General features: G+C 43.8%; 1 protein-coding gene across 2 annotated transcripts in view; it reads left to right on the top strand.

Moving 5' to 3' along the window:
* The window catches only part of RNF19A (ring finger protein 19A, RBR E3 ubiquitin protein ligase), a 482,643-nt gene that overhangs the window by 171,025 nt on the left and 285,707 nt on the right, over positions 1-25,911 (top strand). For both annotated transcript variants that reach the window (XM_069220555.1, XM_069220556.1), the window contains one exon: positions 15,097-15,305. In XM_069220555.1, the coding sequence (XP_069076656.1) occupies positions 15,097-15,305 (209 nt within the window). The remainder of the gene's footprint in view (positions 1-15,096; positions 15,306-25,911) is intronic.

Below are 25,911 nucleotides of genomic sequence, written 5' to 3'. Positions count from 1 at the left end.
GACAACACAGTAGGAACTCGATCCATGCAAGGTACATGCCGGTTCAGGAGTTCTCTTGTTAGCAGGGTTGATAGTTATGAACTCTGTGGTCCACTTGCAGTGCAATGCTGGTTCCAGGCGATCAGTCATCTGCACTTAACAGTGTCGTTGGTGATCAGCTGGACTTGCAATGGGCTGTGCTGGCGAGGTAGAAGCAGTGACTTTTATTGGTTAATTTTGACTTTGATGTAGCTGCCGGGTTGAAGGCAGGCTTCCATCAGACTAGAGGGAAGGGCAGCTTTTATCTGAGAAAAGAGGAGGGGCGGCCGTTTCTCTTGGGTAGGTTTAGTATTAGAATTCTTTAGTCTTTTCTTATGATTATGTTGGCGTTCCATTCCCAAGGTACTTTCCTCCAGAATGGACTTTGTCACCATTAGTGCATTTTACCCAATTATCTGTACATTTGCACATCCGTTTGCCATACTGGTGGTACATAACATAGGTAAGAGTTGCTCTAGCTTTGAGCCCAACCCACCTTTACTTCTTTGGCTCCCATTGCAACCAAGGAAAAAATACTTAGGTAGTTTGCTACCTTTTGAAGCATCTCATGCCCTTGGAACGAGAGAGATTCAATTGGGCAAAAGGGTAAAGGTAATATCTGATAGCTCTTTCAGGCAGCTGTCTAGGAGGAAGGTCAGGGACTACCTTCAGTCTTGTCCATTGCCTCCTTGCAATTGGAACACCTCCACGTACAGCCCGTTGAGGCTCACAGAACGTTCAGATGGCTGAACCAGTGTACCTGTCTCATCACATTCATCTACTCCAGTCTGCACTGGAGACTTAAGCAATCATTGCCAACCCTTGAAATCTATCTGCTCGAGTGCTGTAGATTTCACTTACACTTCTATCGCCTATATCCCAGGGCTTTCCTGTTGCTGCCTAACCATTTCCATCCTGGTTGTCACCTACCCAGGCAACCTGTCCATAATTAAAGTAATGAAAAAATATGTAACTTTTGTAATCAATAGGCACTAGAAGACTCACATTTTAAAACTGACTAGTGCAAGACCATCTGAATTGATTGTCTAATCAAACACCCTTCCACCCATCTTCCCTTCATTGAATCCTCTGTCTTACGTTGGTGTCTGGGGCCATGGAGTAGAGGAATTGTCCAGCATTGCTTACTGAACCCAGCCAATTGCAGGTGATTTCCAGCCAACATTCAAAAATTGTTGAACGGAAACCTTCTTATGGTGTCTTTGGTGAATCTGAAAGTATTTATTGCAAAAATCAGATGATCAACAACTGGATCGCCCATACATCAGCAATGGAGCAAGTGCTTCCTGATAAGACACAAGCTCTCTATATACCCTCCTGTACACTCTACTTTAATATTTCCCACTAATAGAATAAGCAGACTCCTAGATGAACTCATGAAAATTAGTATATGGCCTTATAGTTTCTTCTGTGCAAGCATGTTTTCAACTTTAGCATCTTTAGTGCCTGGACACAGCACTTCTTAGGCTCATAGGCATTTTTGATAAGCTAAGTTGGCATGAGCAATAAAACACGGGAACAGCAAGTTAAAGCTATGTTAAGACAAGCAATTGTATTTGAAATTCTCCACCCTTTTTTGCCACCTTCGGTCTGCTTCTGGCTGGGCTCACTAATAGGCACATTTGGGGTGGACCTGATTTAAGTTGCCTCCCTTTTCACAAGACTATGCTTGGGAATTGAGATACTGATGGTACTGTGAATAAACTAGAGGATTAGCACACCTTAAGCGGTAATACTCATTGCTGAAAAAACTGTCTGGACTCTCTCCACTGAATTATCAATGCCCATCCTAGAAGTTAGTTTATCTATGGACAGGTGATAGATTTTGCTCTTTCAGTGAAGCCAGTTCTCAGTATAAAACGTAAAGACCTCGTGCAGGGCCAGGGGTTATGAATGAAGTAACTCTGAGTAGGTATTTTATAAATTTCTAGGAAACAAATCTTTACCACCAAAATCACACTCCCAACTTTGTCTTTGGGAACTTAGTCTCTTTAGTTGATGGAAGCTTCTATGAAAGACAAGTTTATTTACTACTACTTGGACATAAAGGAACAATATCTAGAGCAAGAAACTGTACTTCTCCATGAGTGTCTTGCTGAGGCTAACTAACACCATTGTGGCGATGTAAGGGCTGCATATTTATAGCTTAGACCATTACACCTCTGTGTTCCCAGACTCCTTGGAAGATAATTTTTTGCAGGCATGAAACCATCTTAAGCTGCTGATGTCCATGAACCTTCTCAACAGCTGTACCAGCAATCTAAACACTGGACTATCCATGAGCAATCAGTCATGGCTGTAGGGTTTAGAACTGATTCATTAGACACAATGAATTGGGAAGCATTGGATTGGAAGATGTTCTTTGACCCCTTCTCCAGATTTGGCTCTTTCATAGGTTCACATGCTTGAATCATCCCCAACAACAAAAATGACAATACAGTGAATAACCTTTTGAGAGTGATAGGCAGGTCACTGATCAACCTATGTTGGAGGTTCCATTAAATCATACGTTTAATGTTAGGAAAACCTTTCCTAGTATCTCAGATTTGAAGTGGTAGACCATCATTATCAATTTAATATAGTACCATTTGGCCCCATATCAGCTGCAAGAATATTCACAAAGCATATGGCTCCAGTTGTAGCACCTCTGCGAAACCAGCAACATCAGATGTTTCCTTACCTCGACAATAAGTTTAAGGGACAGTCATTCAAGGTGGCATAGAATGTTGTGAAGTCTACCCTGCAAGAATTAGATCTAACATTGAAAAAAGATAAATCAGTATTAGTGCCCCACAAGAGAATTCAGTTCCTCTAAGCGATCTTGGATACAGGAGCATGCAAAGCCATCCCACCCAAAGAGAAAATTGCACAGATGTCCAAGCTAACACTACAATTACAGAAAGTACACAAAATCACCTTGAGAAACAAACATGTTTCTTTTAAGAGTAATATTGTCTTTGATGGGGCAGTCTCACTGTAACATCTTCATAGAGGTACTATGTTACTGTAACCCTAAAGTTGAAAAATTGCTGCTTAGTAGCCTAGTCACATCATTTGATAAGAACCTAACTTCAGCTCATCACACATTCACCCGGATGACCACACTGAGAGGCCTCCATCCTTGCAATTTCTGCTGCACCTTTTGTGTGAACGGAGTGCTCTGAGCTTTGCTAATTTACTCATACTTAAGTAACTTTTCTTTCAACTTTATCTTTTGATGTTCAGTAAAGTTGTCACATTTCACTGGGATTACCATCTGAAAGAATGTCTGACACTTCCTTAAAAAAAAAAAAAGCTGCTATTTGTCGCTGCTGCCTTAACCATAAATTAAGAAGTGCATAGTATGGTGCACCTCCTCATCTAAAACCTTACATGATAGAGAAGGAAGGCTTTTAATTTGCGTACAGAAAGTCAGATTTAAAGAAGCACCATCTTTCAAGGAAGACTGACACCTCAAAAAAGCCTAAACAAACACAAAAAGGTACATTCAGAGGCACGACATCTTGAATCTTCAAGGTCTAAGCCATTTGCCTCAAAGGAACCTCCTCTTTTGAGGAGGAAGTAGGGAGACCAAAGTCCCTTTTCTGAGGAGATAATTCATATTGGGACATCTAGTCTTAAACCAGTGTCTGAACCACTGTTGAAGCAAAAGACTCATCGTATTCTCACTAAAGATTCCGCAATAAGACCACTGTCATCAGGAATATTAGCGCAGATACAGTTGTTGAGTCATCTTCAAGTTAGTGTGACAGAACTGCAGTGGTCATGTCGGCAACCACAAAAACATCCACTTCATGTCAGACTGCTTCTTCGACTAAGCAATCGACCTCTGTCCCATCGATTTTTACCACCATCTGCAACAAAACCACAGTCGAAACCAACTCCATTGTTGATGTTACGCCCGAGGACAGCACCGACGATGATTCCACGGTTGACAAAAATAATTCTCTTTGGTTTCTAGCCTTGGATTTTACTAATATCGTAAAGAGGCACCACTATTGTCTGCTTCTAGAGCTTACATCTGCTGTAGTTCCAGAGCATATGCCCCATAGCAATGTCGCCAAATATCTCCAAACCCTCCACCCCACATTGTTAATCCAAAAACTCTGAAGATGAGAGTATGTTTGGGTCAGCTTATACCCCACTCAGCTCAATCTGAAATATCAGGACCTGTAGGATGGCAGTTATGAGCATCATTCTCAATATGTCTACAACAGATATACAGAAACCTCTGCATCGAGAGTTCCTTACTAAACTTATCAGGAGAACCAACAACAAAAATGACAATACAGTGAATAACTTTGAGAGTGATAGGCAGGTCACTGATCAACCTATGATGCAGGCTCCATTTAATCCTATGTTTAATGATGGGCAAACCTTTCGTAGTATCTCCGATTTGAAGCGGTAAGCCATCATTATCAATTGAAGATAGTCCCATTTGGCCCCATATCAGCGGCAAGAATTTTCACAAAGCGTATGGCTCCAGTTGTAGCACCCCTAAGGAAACAGACATCAAATGTTTCTTTACCTCGACAATTGATTTGTTAAGGGACAGTCATTCAAGGTGGCATAGAACGCTGTGGAGTCTACCCTGCAAGAATTAGACATAACATTCAAAAAAGACAAATCAATATTAGTACCCCACAAGAGAATTCAGTTCCTCTAAGCGATCTTGGATACAGGAGCATGCAAAGCCATCCCACCCAAAGAGGGAATTGCACAGATGTCCAAGGTAACACTACAATTACAGAAAGAAAACAAAATCACCTTGAGAAACAAACATGTTTCTTTTAAGAGTAATGTTGTTTTACATTCATTTAATTCCAAACTGCAGCCTGCATATGCATTCATTAGAAGAAGCGTTAGACAAACAGTGGCTGCAAACTTGGGGATCTTTTGACAACTTCTGCAATCTATACTGAGGATAAAACAAGCTCTGATCTGATGGTGTCATCACAAAAACACCACTATTGGATTCACGTTTGATCACAAAACTGCAGCCTGCATATGCACTCATTGTAGGAAGCGTTAGACAATTAGTGGCTCCAAACTTGGGGTTCTTTTGACAACTTTTGTAATCTTATACGGAGGATAAAACAAGCTCTGATATGATGGTGTCAACACAAAAACACCACTACTGGATTCACTTTTGATCAACAAAGGTCCTAATTTGTAATGATAGAACATGTGTAACTGAACAGTTGAGGGGCACATCTTAACCATCTAACGTTAAGCAGCATATGGTCAGAAGACAAACCCCACCTCCATGTCCGCATTGTGGAGATGTGCTGTTACCCTTGGTCTGTAATCTTTCCTCCAAAGAACAAAAGGAAGCTCAGTATTGAATCACACAGACAGTACAACATCATTGTATTTCTAGAACAAAGAAAGGGGAACTTGATCTCTCACCTAAGTGGAAGCCCAAAGAATGTGTGCTTGGACCATCAAAAACCATATCTAATCAACAGATAAACTTGTTCCAGGATTAGACAACACATGAGCGGACACCCTAAGAAGGATTAAAAAAGAATGCCACAAATGGAGCTTGTATCATATTCAGTTGAACAAGATCTTGAAGCACTGGGGAAAACTGAACTTGGCCCCAGTTGTGACCGATTGGAACAGGAAATGTGCCAGCAGGCATAGTTTTCCTTGCTTTCCCACTACTTTTCCTAATTGCAGTGGACCTGTACAAAATGATGGAGGAACCATGCCAAATGATACTAATAGACCACTGTGGCCAAGATGGCATTGGTTCACATTGCCTCTTCTCTTTTTCGAACAATCACTCATACAGTTCCCACCACTTCTTAATCTTCTTACCCATAACAACTTCGTATTCCACCCATATCCAGTGTTTCTAGGATTATCAGCATGGTTTCTGAACACAATGAGTTTCACCACTCAGTAATTCTAGATGTCTATAGAGAATTCTAGTTAAAGCTAGAACCATTTCCACAAAGAAGTCTGTACAGAGCCAAGTGGAAACATGTGTATTTGGTGTACCTAACAAAATTTACATCTAGTTTCCTCTGTTCCACATTAAGTTCTTCCCTGCCTTCTACAGTTGTCCTGTGCAGGTCTTAGTCATTCATCAGTGAGAGTCCACTTGTTAGCTATTTCATGGTACAGAACAGCACAAGATCAACCTTCTCTCTGTTCTGAGAGGATTATAAAGTAGTTTCTTAAAGGACTCTTCAGTTTTCCTGCTAAACATCCACATATTGTTTGGCAACTTGATTTAGTATTTTCTTAACTTATGAAAAGTCTGAACCAAAACATAAAACGGAAATAACATTTTCTGTCTCAGAACTTTACACGTCTGTTAACATTAACCCAAGCCCCGAAAAATTCACTCCCTCACTTGCTATCGTAAGTCATATTTTATCAGGGCAAGCTAATTTTTTATCCTGCTGGCCCATTCTAGTGAGAGAGCATGGCCAAGAACAGTTGCTCTGTTTATTTAGAAAGTGAATGAGCAATAAAGATGCCTTTAAATCTTGCTTTTATCTTTTGATGTTTGCTGTGCCTTCAAAGAAAGAGGACAAATGCCTGCTTATGTCTCCTTACAAATTGCTCCATGCTTTAGCCTGGAGATCAATGTTTACTTTTCTTTCTCTGACTGTAAAGTTAGAGGTTTTTGTAAAGTGAACTGCTGGACAATCGTGCTGGGGGAACAGGAAGTGTAAAACAAAAGGCTGTAGGATGTTTTTTCTCTAACACGCAGCATTTAAATAAATTGTAAATTAATACTACAAATATTTCACAATCTATCAGCAGTTTGGGAAGTACTTTTTGTAATTCAGAGGTATGATGGAGACCAAGATCTTAAGATAAAAACCAATCTGAACACTTTACTCTGTGATGTGCAAATGATAAATATGTGCTGAATCCGGATTTCCAAATGTTATCACTTGCACACTATATCGTTTTATGATTAAAACTGCATGTCACTGGGAAATTTTAGGCCATTTCAGTGGAAATTGTGGTCTTTAAATGACAATGTGCTATCATATCATTCTTTATTGTTATATTTATTACAAGTGAGAGATTTTAAACATGAACTAAGAATCATTCCTACCCACTGCCTGAAGACGTTGATGAACTCAGGGACAAGTCAGGGGTCAGGTGTCCCCTACATGTGGGCTAGATTCTTATTTTCCAATTAATAAAAGTTTAGTCTATTAAATCAAAGAGTTTTTCGTACAACAGATGTGCTGCACTCATATATTTGAAGATGTTTTCATAAGTGATAATGAAGGAAAAGGTGACGCTGTTAAATATTTGAGACAAATTTGAGTCAAAAGTATTACAATTAGGCCAAGTGGATAATTCCAGTCACTAGACCTGCTGATCTGGAATTTATGATTTCTCGAGGCTTGCTCTGTGAGATGGTTAAGTGAAATTCAAACACGTAAAGTAAGAGAGCCTTACCTACAAGTCCCTGATGACAGACATTTTAAGTAGTAATCCTTACTTTATGCCTAAAGTACCACCCATCGGATTTTCATTTAAATGAATCTATAATCCTTGAAACTTTTCTTAAAAAAAAAAAAAAAAGAAAGAAAATCCCAACAATGCAGCCGAAATGGCACTACATACCCTAGACCAGTGGTCTTCCAAGGGTACTCTCCGTTTAACCACAACTCACCTGAGATGTCGCACTCGAGAGTCCATGACTAAAGACTGCTAGAAATCACCTTTTACTGTTTTTTTTATTTTTTTTATTTATTTTTTGGGTGAGGTACTGCTTGTGAGTCGGGAGGGTTGGGCCGACAGTTGTGATTTGTTGTAGGAATGGCTTAGTCGCCTACAAGCAAAAGTGCTGTCATCCCTGAACCAGCAGTCTTGCCTCGAGCAAGAGTCCAACTACACTACCTTCCCTTTTGACACCTTCTGCCAGACAGGATATAAATGAAAAAACATGTTTGAAAGGGCCCATTACATAGGGGCTTACTGCAACTCACTAAAACAAAACACTTATCAGTATAATGCTTCTTTTGGCTGTTTGGCTGGAGCCTGGTGCCCTGCCCCCCACACCTCCTAGGTTTGAAGACCTCTGCCCTAGACGATGCCTAATTGTTATATCAACAAAACAAGCAAATTCAGGAAGTCTGTTCAACTTCTCATAGCTTACAGTATCTTTAGAAGAGGGCAATCACAAAAAAAGTCAAAACAAACTATAGCTCACTGGTTGTCTTCCATTTGGTACTCTCACATCAAGACTGGTCACCCGATACAAGCAAGAATTTGAGTGCATTCAAGCAGAAGTGTGTCAACATTAACTGCTTTGATCCCTGGGGTGTTGTTGGAAATGGCCCTTTTTGCAGGGTTATCCCCAAACATTTTGCTTCCAATCTCCTGGTTTTGACTGGGTGCTGCATTTTTTTTTTTTTGCTTGCTTCAGGACTCTGGGCACTTGACCACTGCTGACCAGTGCTAAGGTGAAAGTGCTCTCTGTCTAAATTGTATTGGTGATTGGTTTATCCATGATTGTCATGATTTACTTGTACGTCCCTATTAAAATGCAGTGTGTGCCCAGGGCCAGTAAATCAAATGCTACTAGTGGACATACAGCACTGATTGTTCCACCCACATGAGTAGCCCTGTAAACATGTCTCAGACCTGAACTGCAGTGCCTGTGTGTGCAATTTTAAACTGACATTTCGACCTGACAAGTGCACCCACTTGCCAGGCCCCAACTTTCGCTTTTACTACATGTAAGTCACCCCAAAGTAGGCCCAAGGCAGTCCATGGGCAGGGTACAGTGTATTTGAAAAGTAGGACATGTACTGGTGTGTTTTGCATGTTCTGATAGTGAAATACTGCTAAATTCGGGTTTCTGTACTGCAAGACCTATCTCTCCCGTAAGGTAACATGGGGATTGCCTTGAAATATCTTTTAAGTGTAATTTCCCATTGGGAGCAGATGGAGATATGGAGTTTGGGATCTCCGAACTCAGTTTAAAAATACAACATTTGGTGAGGTTGGTTTTTGAATTGTAAGTTTGAAAATGCTACTTTTAGAAAGTAGGCATTTTCTTGCTTAACCATTCAGTGCCTCTGCCTGTCTATGGAATGCACGTCTTGGTCAGGGTGACAGTTATGCTGTTTGTGAATTCACTATAGACAGTCACACAAAGGGAGCTGAGGTGTGCCGTGCTTTTCCTGATAGGTTTTCCTGAGCTACAGTGGTGGGAGGAATGGACACTTGCACCTGAATAGGGCTGTGCCTGCTCTTACACAAAGCTGTGTCTGGGGCCAGGGCAGAGAAAGGCAGGGTCTTGTGTACTAAAGGGCTTCTCTTTGAAATTTGCCTGCTTTAGAGATGGAAATGGGTATAAATACTGGACCTCTGACACCACAAAGTTAGAACACTTCTGGACTGAGAACGTTCTGCCAGGAAGAAGAGCTGGATGCTATAGGAGGTACCGCCACCCTGCCTGTTTTGCTGCTGTCCTGCTGCTTCTGTCCTGGGAGTGAAAGGACTGGGCTTTGCTTTCTACTTCCTGCTTTCCAAGGTTATCCAAAGGCTTGAACTGAGATTGCCTCCTGTAAAGTCTCAAGGACATCAAAGACGTCATCTGCCAGTGCCTGGGCTCTTCTGCTGAGAGTCCTGACTTGCCAAGTAGTGCTAATTCCAGTCTCTGTGCCCTTGAAAGTGTAAACTGGTGACCTGAAGGTCAAAATCCACACACCAACGCGCCACGGCTGGAAAATTGATGCAACACTTGAGGAATCAATGCAGCACCTGTCTTGAGGTTTTAGAATCAACTCTGGTCCTGTTGCACCGCGGCCCCATCCACACAGCGTGTCTGGATTTTTTGCGCATCGTCCTTCGGTGTCAATTTCCTCATCCACCCGCACCGCAGTAAGGAACCAAGGCTGTGTGTCCCGAAATCAACACATCACCTTTCCTGCGAGGAAGGAATCAAGGCATCACCTCTCCTGCCAATAAGGAACCTACACATTGCCTCCGCTGCAAGGAAAGAATCGAGACATCACCTCCCCTGTGCAGTAAGGAACCATTTTGCTTTTTTGGCACCTCACCTCCCGTGTGGCCTGCATCATTTTTCTTTTTGATGCATCCCAGGTACTTGGTGCTAAAAAGATACGACCATTGATTCCTATGGATTAAGACTCATTTAAACCTTTAAAAAGTGATATCTCTATTTATGTATGTTGGATTGTTTTCGTTTTTGGTCTTGTTTTACTCAGATAAATATTGGCAATTTTTCCTAACCGGTGTGGAGTACTTTAGTGGTGTTTTCACTGTTACTGTGTGTGTTAGTGTGTGTGGACAGATACTTTACACATTGCCTCTGAGATCAGCCTAATTTCTTGAGCAAAGCTGCCAAGGGGTTGAACCGGGGTTATCTTAGCTGTGTGACTCCTTTACCCGAACTAGAGTGAGGGTCCCTACTTGTACAGAGTGCACACCACTGCCAACTAGAGACCCCCTTTCTTACACGTGTCATTATTATATATTTGCTGTGTAGCTACCTGGAAGAACAAGCACACATTTACTCTGCATTATTGCTTCAAGTCAACTGCTTGCTACTCAAATTTAAGCTTGTGAATTTATGGAAGATCCAGTTCAGGAGTTGATAAAGGTTAGTTCCTCTAATTGTAGTTCTCCAGAACTGGCATCTTTCACAGATTCATATGTGACCCACCCGCCTCCCTCTTAGAGGTTAACCTCATGCTGGCATTACTTCACACTAGTGATAAACAAAATCTGAAGGTTGGTGGCTACTTTGGTTGTGATTAACAAACAGATTGTCTCTGATTGGTTGAAGATGGGTATTTTCAAGTGATGTAACTAGGTTACTAAGCAGTCTTTGTTTCAGCCTTATGTTTACATTACCATCAAACTGCTATTGAGATGTTAATGTGGGACTCTTTGCTTGACAACTGGGATGACTCCAGCATGTGAATCTTTGAAACCTACCAATCCTGGAAAACTGTGACTACAGGATAGTAACTTTTTACCCAGAACAGCCCACCATCAGTATAAATCAGTTGTGGTCAAGGGCAAAGCCACTTGCCACATCTTCATGAACAATGATCTGCCTAGAGCAAACCACATTCATCCTGGATGTATGGAAGCAAAGTTGTACTCCATGCCTGCAATTCTGCCAGCTGGCAGTCAAACTGGCAGAGTAGGGTGTCACTTGAGGCACCTGTGAGACGAGCAAGAACGCAGAGAGACCTCCTCTTCATTATTGTAATGTGTGACTTTTTCAATAATGTGAAAACCCCAATAAAACTATGTTGTAAAAAACAAAGATTGGGTGAAAGGAACATTCCTGTTTGACATTCATCTGACTCCTCTCATTCTGAGAGTAGTACACAATATCAGGGACAAGCCTGTGTTCTGTCATTGTGGTGACCATTAGAACCTACAGAAAGTGACCTGGGAAATCCTGATCAAGTGTCATCTGACGGCCCTAATGCACCAGTTTCCTCCAGTCAAGTGTCCTACTGTTAGCTGACATTTCGTTGGGCCCTGACGAGGCTAATGCACCAACCCTTCAGACCAAAGAACCCCTATGAAATGAAGTTCCTCATTAAGACTCCTTTTTTTTTGGTCTCCAGCATATGGCAGGAGCTTTAAAGAGCGTCAGACCCTATGCACTTTGGAACTGTAGACAGTATTCCCTTGAGACATAGTTTAGTTACGGATTGTCCTCACCTCTATTATTAGGAGATGGGAAGAGGATCAAGTTCAACTCAGTATGCTTAATTCATAAAGCATTACTTAATTGTAGGCCCTGCCCACTAACTAAACAGTTTGTACCATACATTACAAGATGTAGGTTGTGTTTAAAAAAAAAAAAAAAAAAAAAACTTTGTCAAATGTGCCCAGTTTTTAGGGTCGAGCCTGGGTCGCATGCGCTTTATGAGTTAGAAAAGGGCTCGGAGCCTCGTCCATGTCACGTCAGTGGTCTTTCATTGGTTCGTGGGCTTGCCTGTTAAAATCTGCTTGCTTTCAAGGCATGCATACGTTATGCCTTTTCCAGTAGTTAGCCCTCCTCGAGCGCAGCGACCAATTACTGAAAACATTCGAGGCTTGCTGTTTTCCATCCGGTTTGTAGACTACTTTTTATATTTGTTCTCAGCGCGATCTCGCTTGTCAGAAGTTGAGCGCTTTGCATGACATCGACCCTGCTACATAGTTAATTTTACTTTTGCTGGTTCTGTACATAATTGCACTTTTACCAATAGGTTTCACTACGAGTGAACTGTAGCAGCGCGATCGCGCTGTTTTTCCATTTAATGTGGCAAGAAAAGTCCGGAAGGGGCGTTTACAACTGCTAATAGCTGTAACTCGGAGAAATGCAAGACCCGTTGCATTGCAAATGCTTGGTTTTAGATGACCCTGGGTGAGAGAGAATTTTTTCGGAGCTGCAGCAACATTGTGGAATGGCGTGCCCTGTGCCTTACGAAAGGAAAAATCGTTGTTGAACTTTAGGAAACTTTTAAAGACCTAACTCTTATGTCAATGCTGAATCTGGTACTCATGAATTCTAGATGTCAGAGGGGGGATTTGGACGAACTAGTAGCAAGTTAACAACAGGTGAACCTTCACAGTTTAGAAATGTTTTAAAGGTGTTGACTTAATATCAACTGAATAAGAAAACGTTTCTCCCTATCTTTTTAACAGAGCTGAAAGCAACTTGGCATCCTACCAATTTTTGGAGAAAATCACGCTGCGTGAGCTGTAACTTAACATACCATTTATAGATAATTGCATCTTGCTTCGATAATGTCTCTTCTCTTTTTTGGGAAGAGAACCTCCACCCTGTGTCTGAGCACAATCCACCAGAGCTGGGATGGTGACTTTCTTCACTTGTGTACTTGTCTGATACTTGTGAAGTAGTTGTTGCTTACTGTTGAGCTTTCTTCTCTAAGCAATGTGCAGTTTGGTCAGGAGGTTCTGCAAAATACGTTGGCCTAAGCTACCTGATGCTGGCTTCCCTTCCTTCCTTTAATTCTGAGCCAGATGTAAGAACATGCCAACGTTATCTTTATGATGAGTCTGCTATTTCTAGGGTGTAGGCCCTGTCTCATTATCATCACACTGCATTCAACCACTTAGCTGTCGGATAAAAACAAGAGTTATTGTCTCCTTTGGTTAGGATGTAACCGTCAAGAGTGTGTGGCGGTTATGGTGGGTGTGGTTGTTCCAAGTGTGATATACACTAATGGAAACTCCGTTTATCTCCTACTGGAATATTGCGCTTTGATATGTGGTCTTCTCAAAGCATTAATTTTAGACGAGGTGATACAGATGTGCTATAGTTTCAAAATTGCAGCTGGTGTCCCCACGTCCTTAATTTGGGACGTAAGCTATTTTTCCCAGAATGTGGATTAGCATGTGAACCCACTGATACTGAGGGCAGTTCCACCACATTTTCCCCCTTCTGGTGGAGCTAACAAGCTAAGATTCAGGCGCATTTCCTACTTGCTTGGATCAGGTGGTAAATGAATGCAGTTATTCTTCTCTCCATCATAGGATACGGCAGTGTTAGTTATGGTATTTTGTCTGATCACGCGCACATCCACATAAAAAAGAAATGGACTCCACTGCCAGGGAAGGTGGACCAATACTGTTCTTTCCAAATCCTTCATTTGTAGTCATCCTTAAGTGCTTTAACTATGAAAAGCAAATAATACATTTCCTTTGCTTCAACATGACTCCTGTTTGCCTGCTATGTTCTTTAACACTGAAAAGGTTATCTACACCTTGTCTACATGTGCCTGCAGGCAAGCACTAATATTCGATTAAAATGATGTTCCATGACTATGTTTTAATTTCCTGCTGTATTCAGTAACATGAACACCATATTTAGGCAGTGGCATGTCTTATTTCTTTGCTTATATTTTTATGGCATATGCTTACTGCAAAAAAAAGATTACACTATCTTGCAAGATTTGACCTATTGGCGTAGCCCGTGATGGCTTTAACGGTGTTTGGGAATGTGTGTGTATGTGTATCTCCATCCTAAGGCACGTTTACCAGTTAAGTTACTTCTTTACTCCCCATTCATCTCAACATTGCCTTTTTGCTAAAGGAAAAGGAAGAGAAGCGTGGCAGAGTTGTTTCACGTTTGTCTGAGTAATATGGTAATCTTTTTGTTCAGCAACAATGACAACATCATTTGTGCTTTTGCTCCAAGAAGCATTCCATGGTCTTCATGGGCCCTTGTTGTAGCATGATTTTTTATGCTTTTGAGCATTCCAACCAATGCTGTTTTTTTGTAAACAATTTTATTGAGTTTTCAAAAATAACACAAAGAAAAGCACACCAATCATCTAGGATCAGGCCATTATTGAACAGACATCTGTGCAGTACAAGATTCAACAACCAAATACATTCAAGGCTCAAAGGCGCAGAGACCATTCCAATGCTGATTTAAAAGTCGCATTTACTTCTTTACTTAATTCTGATTACCACACTGTTCAATGTTAGGGCTCAAATGAAGACGTTCTCCATCATTGACGCAGTCAGAGCATTTTAAAATCAACCAATGTGTGTCCAAAGTTTGTCTAGTTACACTAGAACGGGCAAACAGGAAACACTTGTTGCTTTAGGACAGTAAGTACTTGATCGTTGCATGGCATTTTTTTCCCAGAGAACGACAATGTTTCAGAAAGAGAACTGTACCCTATCAAAGGTGTATGTGGCTAATATCCGGGTCAGTTGAACTTATAATTGCATAATTACAGTGGCCGTGAAAGTACACAGTAATAGGAAATGCTCACAGAGAAGTTAATTGTGTTTTAATGCAATATGCAGTAACCTGTACCTGTTTTGTAAGTCTTAAACATTCCAAGAACTATTAAGATTTCTTATTGTAATCGGCCTTTATTGCAGACATAATTTTCAAACTGTATATGTAGCAGTTTTGGGTTAGCATGCCAATGTTCTATCTTGAAAGTCCCTTGATAAATATGATTGTCATTTTGTAAAAAGGAGGTGTTTGATAAAGAGTTTTGATGTCAAAATAACTTTATTTGTTTTAACAATCATTCTTCCTTACACCTTTTTATTTAGATATGCTGTGATAGCCTTTGGCTGTGCTAGTTGTCCAAAGCTCACCTGTGGACGTGATGGCTGTGGAACAGAGTTCTGTTACCATTGCAAACAGATCTGGCATCCCAACCAGACCTGTGATGCTGCTCGGCAGGAGAGGGCACAGAGCTTGCGCTTGAGAACCATTCGCTCTTCATCAATTAGTTACAGTCAGGAGTCTGGAGCAGCAGGTATTTTTTATGAGTTTAACACGCTGCTTGAGAAATGCGGCTAGACACATCTGATTTCCATTTTTTTAAATGCTTAAATACACTTTCTAGATTTTCAAAGCTTATTAATTGACTTCCTTTGACACAAACTGTTTTCTGCCACTTTTGGATGTTTGAGTTTTTTAGTTAAATACATTATTTTGACTGACACATTCACTCTTCACTGTGTTTCTGCCTTCTGTAATGCAGATATAAATTCTGTGACTCTAGTTCCAAAATTACACCTGTAGTCCTTATTGGCATCGCACCTAATCATTAATGAAGTGTGTGTCCTCGGTGATCACTGTTGATTGAAGAGTCCTCTAAAAGGTCAATGTAACAGATATGTTAGGTATGGAAATAACCATACCCCTGTGAAGGTTACATTTATCAGCATTATATAGTAGACCAGGTTTGGGTGATTGGCAAATGGTCTGCCGACCACAGGGAACGCCTCATTCTCAGAAGGACTTGGAACCAACCATTCCTATCATGTCACAGAAGCTTGAAATCTATTTTTGAATTCTGAGCAACTTCCTACAGATATTTCAGCTCTTCAACCTCCTAGCCCCCAAACACATTTTTGTTGACTTCTTGATTGTATATTCCAAGCATCTACCTTAATAATGCCTTTGCTTTCAAGCCTAAGATAAGTACTTTTGCATAGTTTGTATTCACATGTCTGAGGTTTGCTACAGGTTGTTGTAACAGTACTACATTTTCAGAAAGAACTTATACAGCGATAGATGTTTCATAAATTACCATGCTTCAGTTATTGTTTTCTTCAGTCGAGAATCCTTGGTGAAATGGTAACATAACAGAATTCAGAATGTGCGTGCATTTAATGCAGAACAATGTGTAACCCATTAATCTCATTGACATAGATTCTCTGTAAGATAGAGAGGCCTGAAACTGCCCTGTGATATCAGCATAATTCAGATATGTCGCCAGACATCAAACAAAGGAGAATCTGTTTTACAGCAGTGCTGTTTCCCAGTATTGTCACTGAGTTTTCTCACCTATAAAGATTGATTACGGCAGAAAAAAACCCTTTTCTTCCACACAATAAAGGCGTCCCACTCTAGTTGACATATTTCAAGGGCTGGATATTTAGGACAGGGAGAAGTCATCACCATGGCTGACACACACATACATCTCTCATTAAACCATATCATACTTCTGTGGCAATGAAATTCCATGCAGATGGTTTCCAAATTCAGGATATCCACTGTTTTAATACACTCGGTGTCCCTAAGTGTGACAACCATCAATTATTAATTGGAAAGACTCTAAGGGACAGGGTGCAGATTAGTATTTATGCTTAAGTAGGCACTATCCTCTGGTGACGGTTCAGTTTGCAAAACCTCTTCCTTTTTGCCCCTCTTCAGAAAGGCCTAAGATGTGCACAACCTGGTAATATAAGGGAGTGTCAGCTACTATGCAGACCCTAGCATCATATTTGAACCCAGCAAATCCCACTTACAGCAAAGCAATTGACATCCCATCTCCCTTCAAAGCACTTAATCTCTGCTGCCTTCTGAAGGTTTGTCAGCTATGTCTGTAGTGGTAACGTCACCTGCCTCTCTAGCCTTGTCGCTGAGGTTTTTATCGATGAGGCCCCTTTTTGATAAAATTTCTATTGAGAACTCCTGCTCCAAGACCAAACCTCATTGATGAGAACCATATCAGCTGTGTCCCCTTTTATGATACCCTTGCCAAACATAGACTTCTGCTCCATCTGCAATGCCTCCAGCTTAGTTGTTGCCAAACCAGATGACAGAAGCAAAGTTGCTGTCAATTACTTTTGTTGACAGCCTCCTTATCAATGACTGCTTCATTTAGGTCTGCAAAAAGTTCTGCTTTTTATGCCACAATTTGCATGGTCTTAATCAAGTGAATTGCTCAATGGCATTGATCAATTTGTTTTGTGTACACATTTTATTAAGGTTTTCAATAGGATAGCAAATAGGTGCACTTACATTGAGCAATGATAATCGGTCCTTTGGCATATTTGTACAATAAACTCCCTTCTGGAATAGCAGAGATTAGCAACTGTTACATCTAGGATCACATTGTGTATATATTATGCTCACTGGCACTATAGCGATATCACACACCCTCCTGCCCCTCCCCACCTGACCCCTGCTTGTCCAATTGGTCTCGGATAGCCTGTCGTTATGCACATAGGGCATGATTACGACCTTGGTGAATGGGATACTCCGCCACAAACGTGACGGATATCCCGCCCACAGTATTACAAGTTCCATTATATCCTGTGGAACTTGTAAAATGGTGGGCGGGATATTCGTCACGTTTGTGGCGAAGTATCCCATTCGCCAAGGTCATAATCAGGCCCATAGTCTTTGATTTACCTGGGGGTTTGTTAAGTCCACAATTTGTCTGTTCCCTCTCATCAGTTCCATCGATGTCAATGTGTTCCCTCTACTCCCTCAGGTGTGGGTCCAGCTGATATGGAGATGACAAGCGACTCTCCTTCTGGTTCTTTCAGGCAATCTACTAGGTGGTCCCACACTCTGACTCGGTCTATTGATGCCACACCTCTTCTAGCTTCCTGGAATAACACAAGACTTTCATAGCCTGCCCACATTGTCAGGTTCTCCTTCCATTTGTATATTTTAGGCCCCCAGTAGCTTTCCAGTGTAATGTGATTTCATGTTTAGCCAGGACTAGTGCTAGGTCCATAAATCTGGTAGTAACGTTGTGTTTACTAGGGCGTGGGAAACTCCCCAAGAAACTGACCAGGGGATTGCACTGAATTGGCCTCAGGGTAATATTGCAGATACATTGAACCACTTCACTCCAGAAGTCCTACAAATTAGTATATGTCCATACCATGTGTAGCATTTCGGCCCCCAGCTCTCTACTCCTGGGACAGGCAGATTCAGCCGCATGTAATATCCTAATAATTTTGCCAGGGGTTAGGTATGCCCTATGGAGGAGATAAAAGTTAAGTCTAGCATTATGAGACCTTTTGTAGGCAGTGGCTAGGATCCTTCTCCATTCTACCTCAGTGATAGGTGCCCCCAAATCCTCCCCCCACTTCTCACCCAGACCCACCAGGGGTGTAACAGTGTCATCTCCCAGGGACCAGTAAAGGTTGTTCTGATGGGTACTGCTACCTATGGATTCCTCACCTTATGAATTCTCCCAATGCACCAGCATTCAACGGAAATTTTCTTCCTAGCTGTTCAAGTCGACGAGGACGTCACAATTGCACGGCTCCGCATGCAACTTCGTCTGACGTCATCAAGGCAATAAGTCCTCACCGGCGTGCTGATGTCAGTTCCCTTTTTTCCGCTCCTTCGACACTAACGTTTTTTCCTGGCTCTCGAACAGTTACTGTTTCAAAGGTGATGTTGTTGTTGTTGTTCAGTTACAGTGTCTCCACCGAAGAGCCTTGTCATGAGTGTGGGGGTCACATGTCTGTCACAGATCCTCATGAGAACTGCTTGTGGAGCCTAAGCTCGAACCACAACCTGAAGGGGTGTGTGTGTGTCCGGGCAGCGGATCCACCTGAAGGCCTTGAAGAAGAGAGAGGCTAAGCTCTTCTTGGCAAAAGCTAAGAAGGAGCATAAGTGTCATCGAAGATCTAAGGCGAGGGACTGTTCTTCACATAAGAGGTCACATAAGCGGCGCCGGCACGATTCTCAATGCCGTTCTTCCAGGGATCGGCCTCAATCCACTCTGAGATGGCGCCGTATGATGTGGGAGGTCAGTCCAATGGTCACTCCTCAGAGTCCACAGGCTTCTCTGGCACTGAAGGTGATAGAGGTCTTAGAGTCCCCGCCGAGTCCTCAGTTTCACTTTTCTCCTGTTTCAACTCAGGAGCTGGTCGCACAAGCTTCGTATTCGGTTCAAGTGCCTCAGGACGAGCAGAGGTTTCCTGCCTTCCAGACTTCCCGACTCTGGGAGCGGATCCAACAGCGTTCCTTAATGGTATGTTTAGCATTTTCAACAGAGTTATGGCCCCTGCTGGTGCATCGGCTGGTTACACAGATCTTTTAGCTTTCACGCTGGATTTGCCTGGGCCCCGTTTGTACCTTTCTATCCAGCTGAAGGTGCTGGTTCGGCACAGATGACTTCACCCCAGATGATGTTGCAGATGGAGTCGGTGCCAGCACCGGATGGGTCCCGATCGGAACGTAGTGTCTCTCCACCCTTTCCCCTGCTGGTGGCCATCTGCTTTCAAACCGGCATAGTCGACGTCTGCTAATTCTCTGTCTATGCCACAGTTGGAGGCCAGACTGAGGTCGAGAAGTAGGGCCTTGAGGCTCTTGGAGTAGCAGGAGTATAGGCAACAGCTGTTGGAGGAAGGGGAGATTCCTGAGCCTATGGGTGAATTTCAGGGCTTGGATTCTGCAAGTGGTCTAGATACATCCCCTGAGTGGGATCTTTCATCCCCTGGTGAATTCACAGAGGAGGCAGCATCTTATCACAGTGTGATAAGAAAGGCTGCTGAATTCTTGGAACTTCCTTTACCAACATCGGAGGGGAAGACAAACATCATGACTGAGGTTTTGCATCCTTCCTCTACGTCTGTGGAGACCTTACTCCCTTTTAATGATGCCCTTTCTGAGCCCATTCTAGACACTTGGAGGAAACCTGTCACAACTTTAGCAGTTTTCAGGACTGTGGCTAGGAAGTACAGAGTTGCTCCAGGGAATCCACAGTTTTTGTCTAAGCACCCAACACCTGAGAGCTTGATAGTGCAAGCCTCTTGTTCTGCCCTGCTACTCCATTAGACAGTCTAAATGAACGGAACAAACAGCAAAGAAGGGTTTCTCCTCATGCAGTAAGGCCTTGAAGTCTGCCAGTGCTATTGTGTGCTGGGAGGTATATTCATATCCTGATGGACACGGCAAGAGCTGTGGTGCCAAGCATGTGCAGGGGAGGTTAGATGAACTCCTGTTGGACACTCAAGCGGCGGCCAAGCAGTTTATCCAGTCTGGTTTGGATATGGCGGCTTCAGTTGCCAGGGCAATGGGCACTTTGGTGGTGACCAGGAGGCATGCGTGGCTTAGGTCTTCTGGTTTTTCAACAGATGTTCAGACAACTTGGTTGGACCTTCCGTTTGATGGCGAGAAGTTATTTGGATCCAAGGCTAAAACGCTCCAAAGCTGAGTCAAAGACAGCAGGGCTACTGTAAAGTCCTTGGGACTCCAGGCTTCAGCGTCTACACCCTTTACATCTTTTCGGAGGTTCAGGGGGTTTGGCTGTGGGTCTTTCCTCTGGGGGAATCCATCAGGGAAAGCAGCCCTAGTTTTCTCTCCATCTTGCATCTTACTTCTCCTGTAGGGGGAAGGCTATTTCATTTTCTCCACGAGTGGGAGTTAATCACATCGGACTCTTGGGTGCTGAATATTGTGGGCAAAGGTTATGCCCTTCCTTTTCAGGATTTTCCCCCTCCTCGCTCACCCAGTCATTTGTTTTGCATGAAAGATCATCTCCTGTTGCTTCAGCCGGAGGTGCAAGTCCTTTTGTTAAAGGGTGCAGTGGAGTTGGTTCCAGAGCAGGAAAAGGGTCAGGGATTGCTATTTGAGTTATTTCCTGATTCCCAAGAAGGATGGTCGTTTGAGGCCTATCCTGGACCTGAGGATTTTGAATTGGTTCCTCAAACAGGAGAAATTCAAAATGCTGACTAGCACAGGTGCTTCTGGCTTTGAACAAGTAAGACTGGATGGTGTCTGTCATCTTGCAGGATGCTTATTTTCATATCCCCATTTGAAGTCGCACAGGAAGTATCTCCAGTTTGTGGTAGGGTCCCAATACTACCAGTTTGCGGTCCTTCCTTTTGGTCTTACTTCCCCACCTCGAGTCTTCACAAAGGTGATGGCGGTGGTTGCAACGAACCTCAGAAGGAAGGGAGTATCTGTATTCCCTTACCTAGATGATTGGCTGATAAAAGCCAGGTCCCCAGAGCTTGTGCTGCATCACTTGCAAATGACAACAAGTCTCACCTGGAGCGCTCTCAGTACCTCCTCTTCATAGGGGCAGAACTGGATACAATTTTGAATCTGGCCTACCCTCTACCTCAGAGGGTTCAGGACATTCAGGCGTTGATTCCAATGTTTCAAAAGGGAGCGGCTGTTCAGGATCTCAAGGTCCTACGTCTGCTCTGTCTGTTCGTTTCTTGCATTCTGTTGGACACTCATGCACGTTGGCACATGAGGGGCTCTCCAGTGGTGCCTCCGCAAGCAGTGGTTTCAGCACAAAGGGGATCTGGAGGAGTCGATAACTATTTCTAGAGATGCTGCAGTGGATCTACGATGGTGGGCTGTGGATGCCAACATTTCCCAAGGAAGGACTTTTTGCCACCGGTGGCTACGGTCATAACGGATGCTCCCACTCGGGGGGGGGGAGGGTGCGGGCGGGTAGAGCTCATCTGGGAGCCCTGGAGATCAAAGGCCTTTGGTCTCCAGTAGAACAGATGTTTCACATCAATCTGTTAGAGCTGCAGGCAGTACGTCTGGCTCTCAAGGCCTTCCTCATGTCCATTTGTGGTCAATCAGTAAAAGTCTTGACAGACCACACTACAGCGATGTGGTACATCAGCAAGCAGGGGGGAGTAGGGTTGTATCTTCTCTGCAGAGAGTCTCTGGTCCTGGGCGCAGGACCATCGGATTTGCATAGTTGCAAACCATCTTGCCGGAGTTCTCAACGTACGTGCGGACAGTCTCATTCGGCATTTCTCGACCGATCACGAGTGGTGTCTCCATCCACACCCGGTTCTTCACATCTTCTGGATGTGGGGATTTCCACAGATAGACCTGTTTGCCAGTCAGAAGAATGCACACTGCCTGTCGTTCTGCAGCCTCCAGCATCCGGTGCAGGGAGCGTTGGGGGAAGCGTTTCAAATGTTTTGGTGCAACCAGTTGCTTTACGCTTTTCACCCCCCATGCCTCGGATTCCTCTGGTTCAGAGGAAGATTTGCCAGCAACAGGCTCAAGTCATTTTAATAGCCCCAGATTGGCTAAGAAGGGTTTGGTACACAGACTTTCTTCAACTCTCACTGTGCCGTCTGCTCCGTCTCCCTCACAGGGCAGACCTCTCGCAGGGGCAGGTTCTACACCCCCACCTTCAGAGCCTACACTCCTGGAGATTGAACGGGGCAATCGGAGTTCCTTTTCTCTCCCTCAAGAAGTAGTTGATGTTATCTTATCGGCCATACGACACTCCGCCAAGCCTGTCTATGCTAACAGATAGGCAAAAATTGTTGCTTGGTGTGGACAGAGACAAATTGATCCTTTAAAGGCCCATGTGTCTGATGTTTTGCTTTTTGCCCTTTCCTTGGCACAAAAGGGATGTGCAGTTGCGACTGTGAAGGGTTATTTATCCGTGCCCTCTGCCTTTCTGGGCCTTCCTGATCAGCCTTCCTTATTTAAGTCCTCTATAGTTATTAGATTCCTGAAAGTTTCCTCCCACTCAGTTTGTCATGCCTCAGTAGGATTTGAATTTGGTTCTGACTTTCTTGATGGGTTCACTGTTTGAGCCTATGCATTCTTTCCCATTGAGGCTTTTTGTTTTAAAAACACTTTTCTTAACGGCTATCACGTCAGCTAGGCATGTGAGTGAGCTTCAGGCTCATAGTGTGAAACCTCCTTTTACAACCTTTTATCCTGACAAGGTGGTGCTGAGAACCAGGGCGGCTTTCCTTCCTAAAGTGGTCACTCCCTTTCATATGGGTCAGTCTATAACACTCATCCTTTTACCCTCCTCATTCATCAAAGGAGGAGGAAAGACTTTATCGCCTGGATTCAAAAAGGGCTCTGAGTTTCTACATTGAGAGGGCAAGAGACTTTCGAGTTGATGACCAACTCTTCATTGGATATGTGGGCAAGATGAGGGGCAAGGCCGTCCACAAGAGAACCCTTACCAGGTGGATCATTGTAAGGAAATGCCTCCTTGGCATGGTTACCCCCTGACTTATTGCCTTTGCTGATGCCAAGTTATGATTTGAAAGTGTGCTGAGGCCTGCTAATCGGGTCCCAGCACCAGTGTTTCCCTAACCTGTACCTTTGTTTCCACAATTGGCACACCCTGGCATCCAGGTAAGTCCCTTGTAACTGGTACCTCTGGTACGAAGGGCCCTGATGCCAGGGAAGGTCTGTAAGGGCTGCAGCATGTCTTATGCCACCCTGGGGACCCCTCACTCAGCACAGTCACACTGCTTGCCAGCTTGTGTGTGCTAGTGGGGATAAAAAGACTAAGTCGACATGGCACTCCCCTCAGGGTGCCATGCCAACCTCACATTTCCTGTAGGTATAGATAAGTCACCCCTCAAGCAGGCCTTACAGACCTAAGGCAGGTTGCACTATACTATAGGTGAAGGCATAAGTGCATGAGCACTATGCCCCTAGAGTGTCTAAGCAAAACCTTAGACATTGTAAGTGCAGGGTAGCCATAAGAGTATATGGTCTGGGAGTCTGTCATGCACGAAGTCCACAGCACCATAATGGCTACACTGAAAACTGTGAAGTTTGGTATCAAACTTCTCAGCGCAATAAATGCACACTGATGCCAGTGTACATTTTATTGTAACATACACCCCAGAGGCACCTTAGAGGTGCCCCCTGAAACCTTAACTGACTACCAGTGTGGGCTGACTAGTTTTAGCAGCCTGCTACACACCAGACATGTTGCTGGCCACATGGGGGAGAGTGCCTTTGTCACTCTGTGGCTAGTAACAAAGCCTGTACTGGGTGGAGGTGCTTCTCACCTCCCCCTGCAGGAACTGTAACACCTGGCGGTGAGCCTCAAAGGCTCACTACCTTTGTTACAGCACCCCAGGGCACTCCAGCTAGTGGAGTTGCCCGTCCCCTCCGGCCACGGCCCCACTTTTGGCAGCAAGCCAGAGGAGATAATGAGAAAAACAAGGAGTCGTCACTGGCCAGTCAGGACAGCCCCTAAGGTGTCCTGAGCTGAGGTGACTCTGACTTTTAGAAATCCTCCATCTTGCACATGGAGGATTCCCCCAATAGGATTAGGGATGTGCCCCCCTTCCCTCCGGTAGGAGGCACAAAGAGGGTGTAGCCACCCTCAGGGCTAGTAGCCATTGGCTACTAACCCCCCAGACCTAAACACCCCCCTAAATTGTGCATTTAGGGGCTCCCTGAACACAGCAAGATAGATTCCTGCAACCTAAGATGAAGAAAGACTGCTGAGCTGAAAAACCTGCAGAGAAGACGGAGACACCAACTGCTTTGGCCCCAGCTCTACCGGCCTGTCTCCCCACTTCTAAAGACACTGCTCCAGCGACGAGTTCCACAGGGTCCAGCGACCTCTGAAGCCTCAGAGGACTACCCTGCATCTAGAAGGACCAAGAACTCCTGAGGACAGCGGCTCTGTTCCACAAAGACTGCAACTTTGCATCAAAGAAGCAACTTTGAAACAACACACGTTTCCCGCCGGAAGCGTGAGACTTTGAACTCTGCACCCGACGCCCCCGGCTCGACTTGTGGAGAACAAACACCACAGGGAGGACTCCCCGGCGACTACGAGACTGTGAGTAGCCAGAGTTGACCCCCCCTGAGCCCCCACAGCGACGCCTGCAGAGGGAATCCCCCCCCCCCCCCCCCCCCTGCCTGCATCGCTGAAGAGACCCCTTGGTCTCCCATTGAATCCTATTGCGAACCCAACGCCTGTTTGCACACTGCACCCGGCCGGACAAGTGCCGCTGAGGGTGTACTTTTTGTGCTGACTTGTGTCCCCCCAGGTGCCCTACAAAACCCCCCTGGTCTGCCCTCCGAAGACGCGGGTACTTACCTGCTGGCAGACTGGAACCGGGGCACCCCCTTCTCCATTGAAGCCTATGTGTTTTGGACACCACTTTGACCTCGGCACCTGACCGGCCCTGAGCTGCTGGTGTGGTAACTTTGGGGTTGCTCTGAACCCCCAACGGTGGGCTACCTTGGACCCAACTTTGAACCCCGTAGGTGGTTTACTTACCTGCAAAACTAACAAATACTTACCTCCCCCAGGAACTGTTGAAAATTGCACTGTCTATTTTTAAAATAGCTATATGTCATTTGTGTGAAAACTGTATATGCTATTTTGCTAATTCAAAGTTCCTAAAGTTCCTAAGTAAAGTACCTTTCATTTAAAGTATTGTTTGTAAATCTTGAACCTGTGGTTCTTAAAATAAACTAAGAAAATATATTTTTCTATACAAAAACCTATTGTCCTGGAATTGTCTGAGTGTGTGTTCCTCATTTATTGCCTGTGTGTGTACAACAAATGCTTAACACTATCCTCTGATAAGCCTACTGCTCAACCACACTACCACAAAATAGAGCATTAGAATTATCTCTTTTTGCCACTGTCTTACCTCTAAGGGGAACACTTGGACTCTGTGCATAGTATTCCTTACTTTGAAATAGTGCATACAGAGCCAACTTCCTACAATCATTCTTTGCATAAAGATTTGTTATTCACTGGCAAAGAAGGTTCCTCCAGAAGGTATTAGGGCCCATTCCACCAGGGCTAAGTCTGCTACTTCAGCCTTGGCTACAGGTGTCCCAGTTGCTGAAATTTGTTAGGCCACAACTTGGGCTTCCCTCCACACTTTCGC

This window comes from Pleurodeles waltl, chromosome 2_2, assembly GCF_031143425.1.
Source record: "Pleurodeles waltl isolate 20211129_DDA chromosome 2_2, aPleWal1.hap1.20221129, whole genome shotgun sequence".
NCBI lineage: Eukaryota > Metazoa > Chordata > Amphibia > Caudata > Salamandridae > Pleurodeles > Pleurodeles waltl.
The sequence above is the reverse complement of the archived record's forward strand: the minus strand, read 5'-3'. Positions and strand labels throughout refer to the sequence as shown.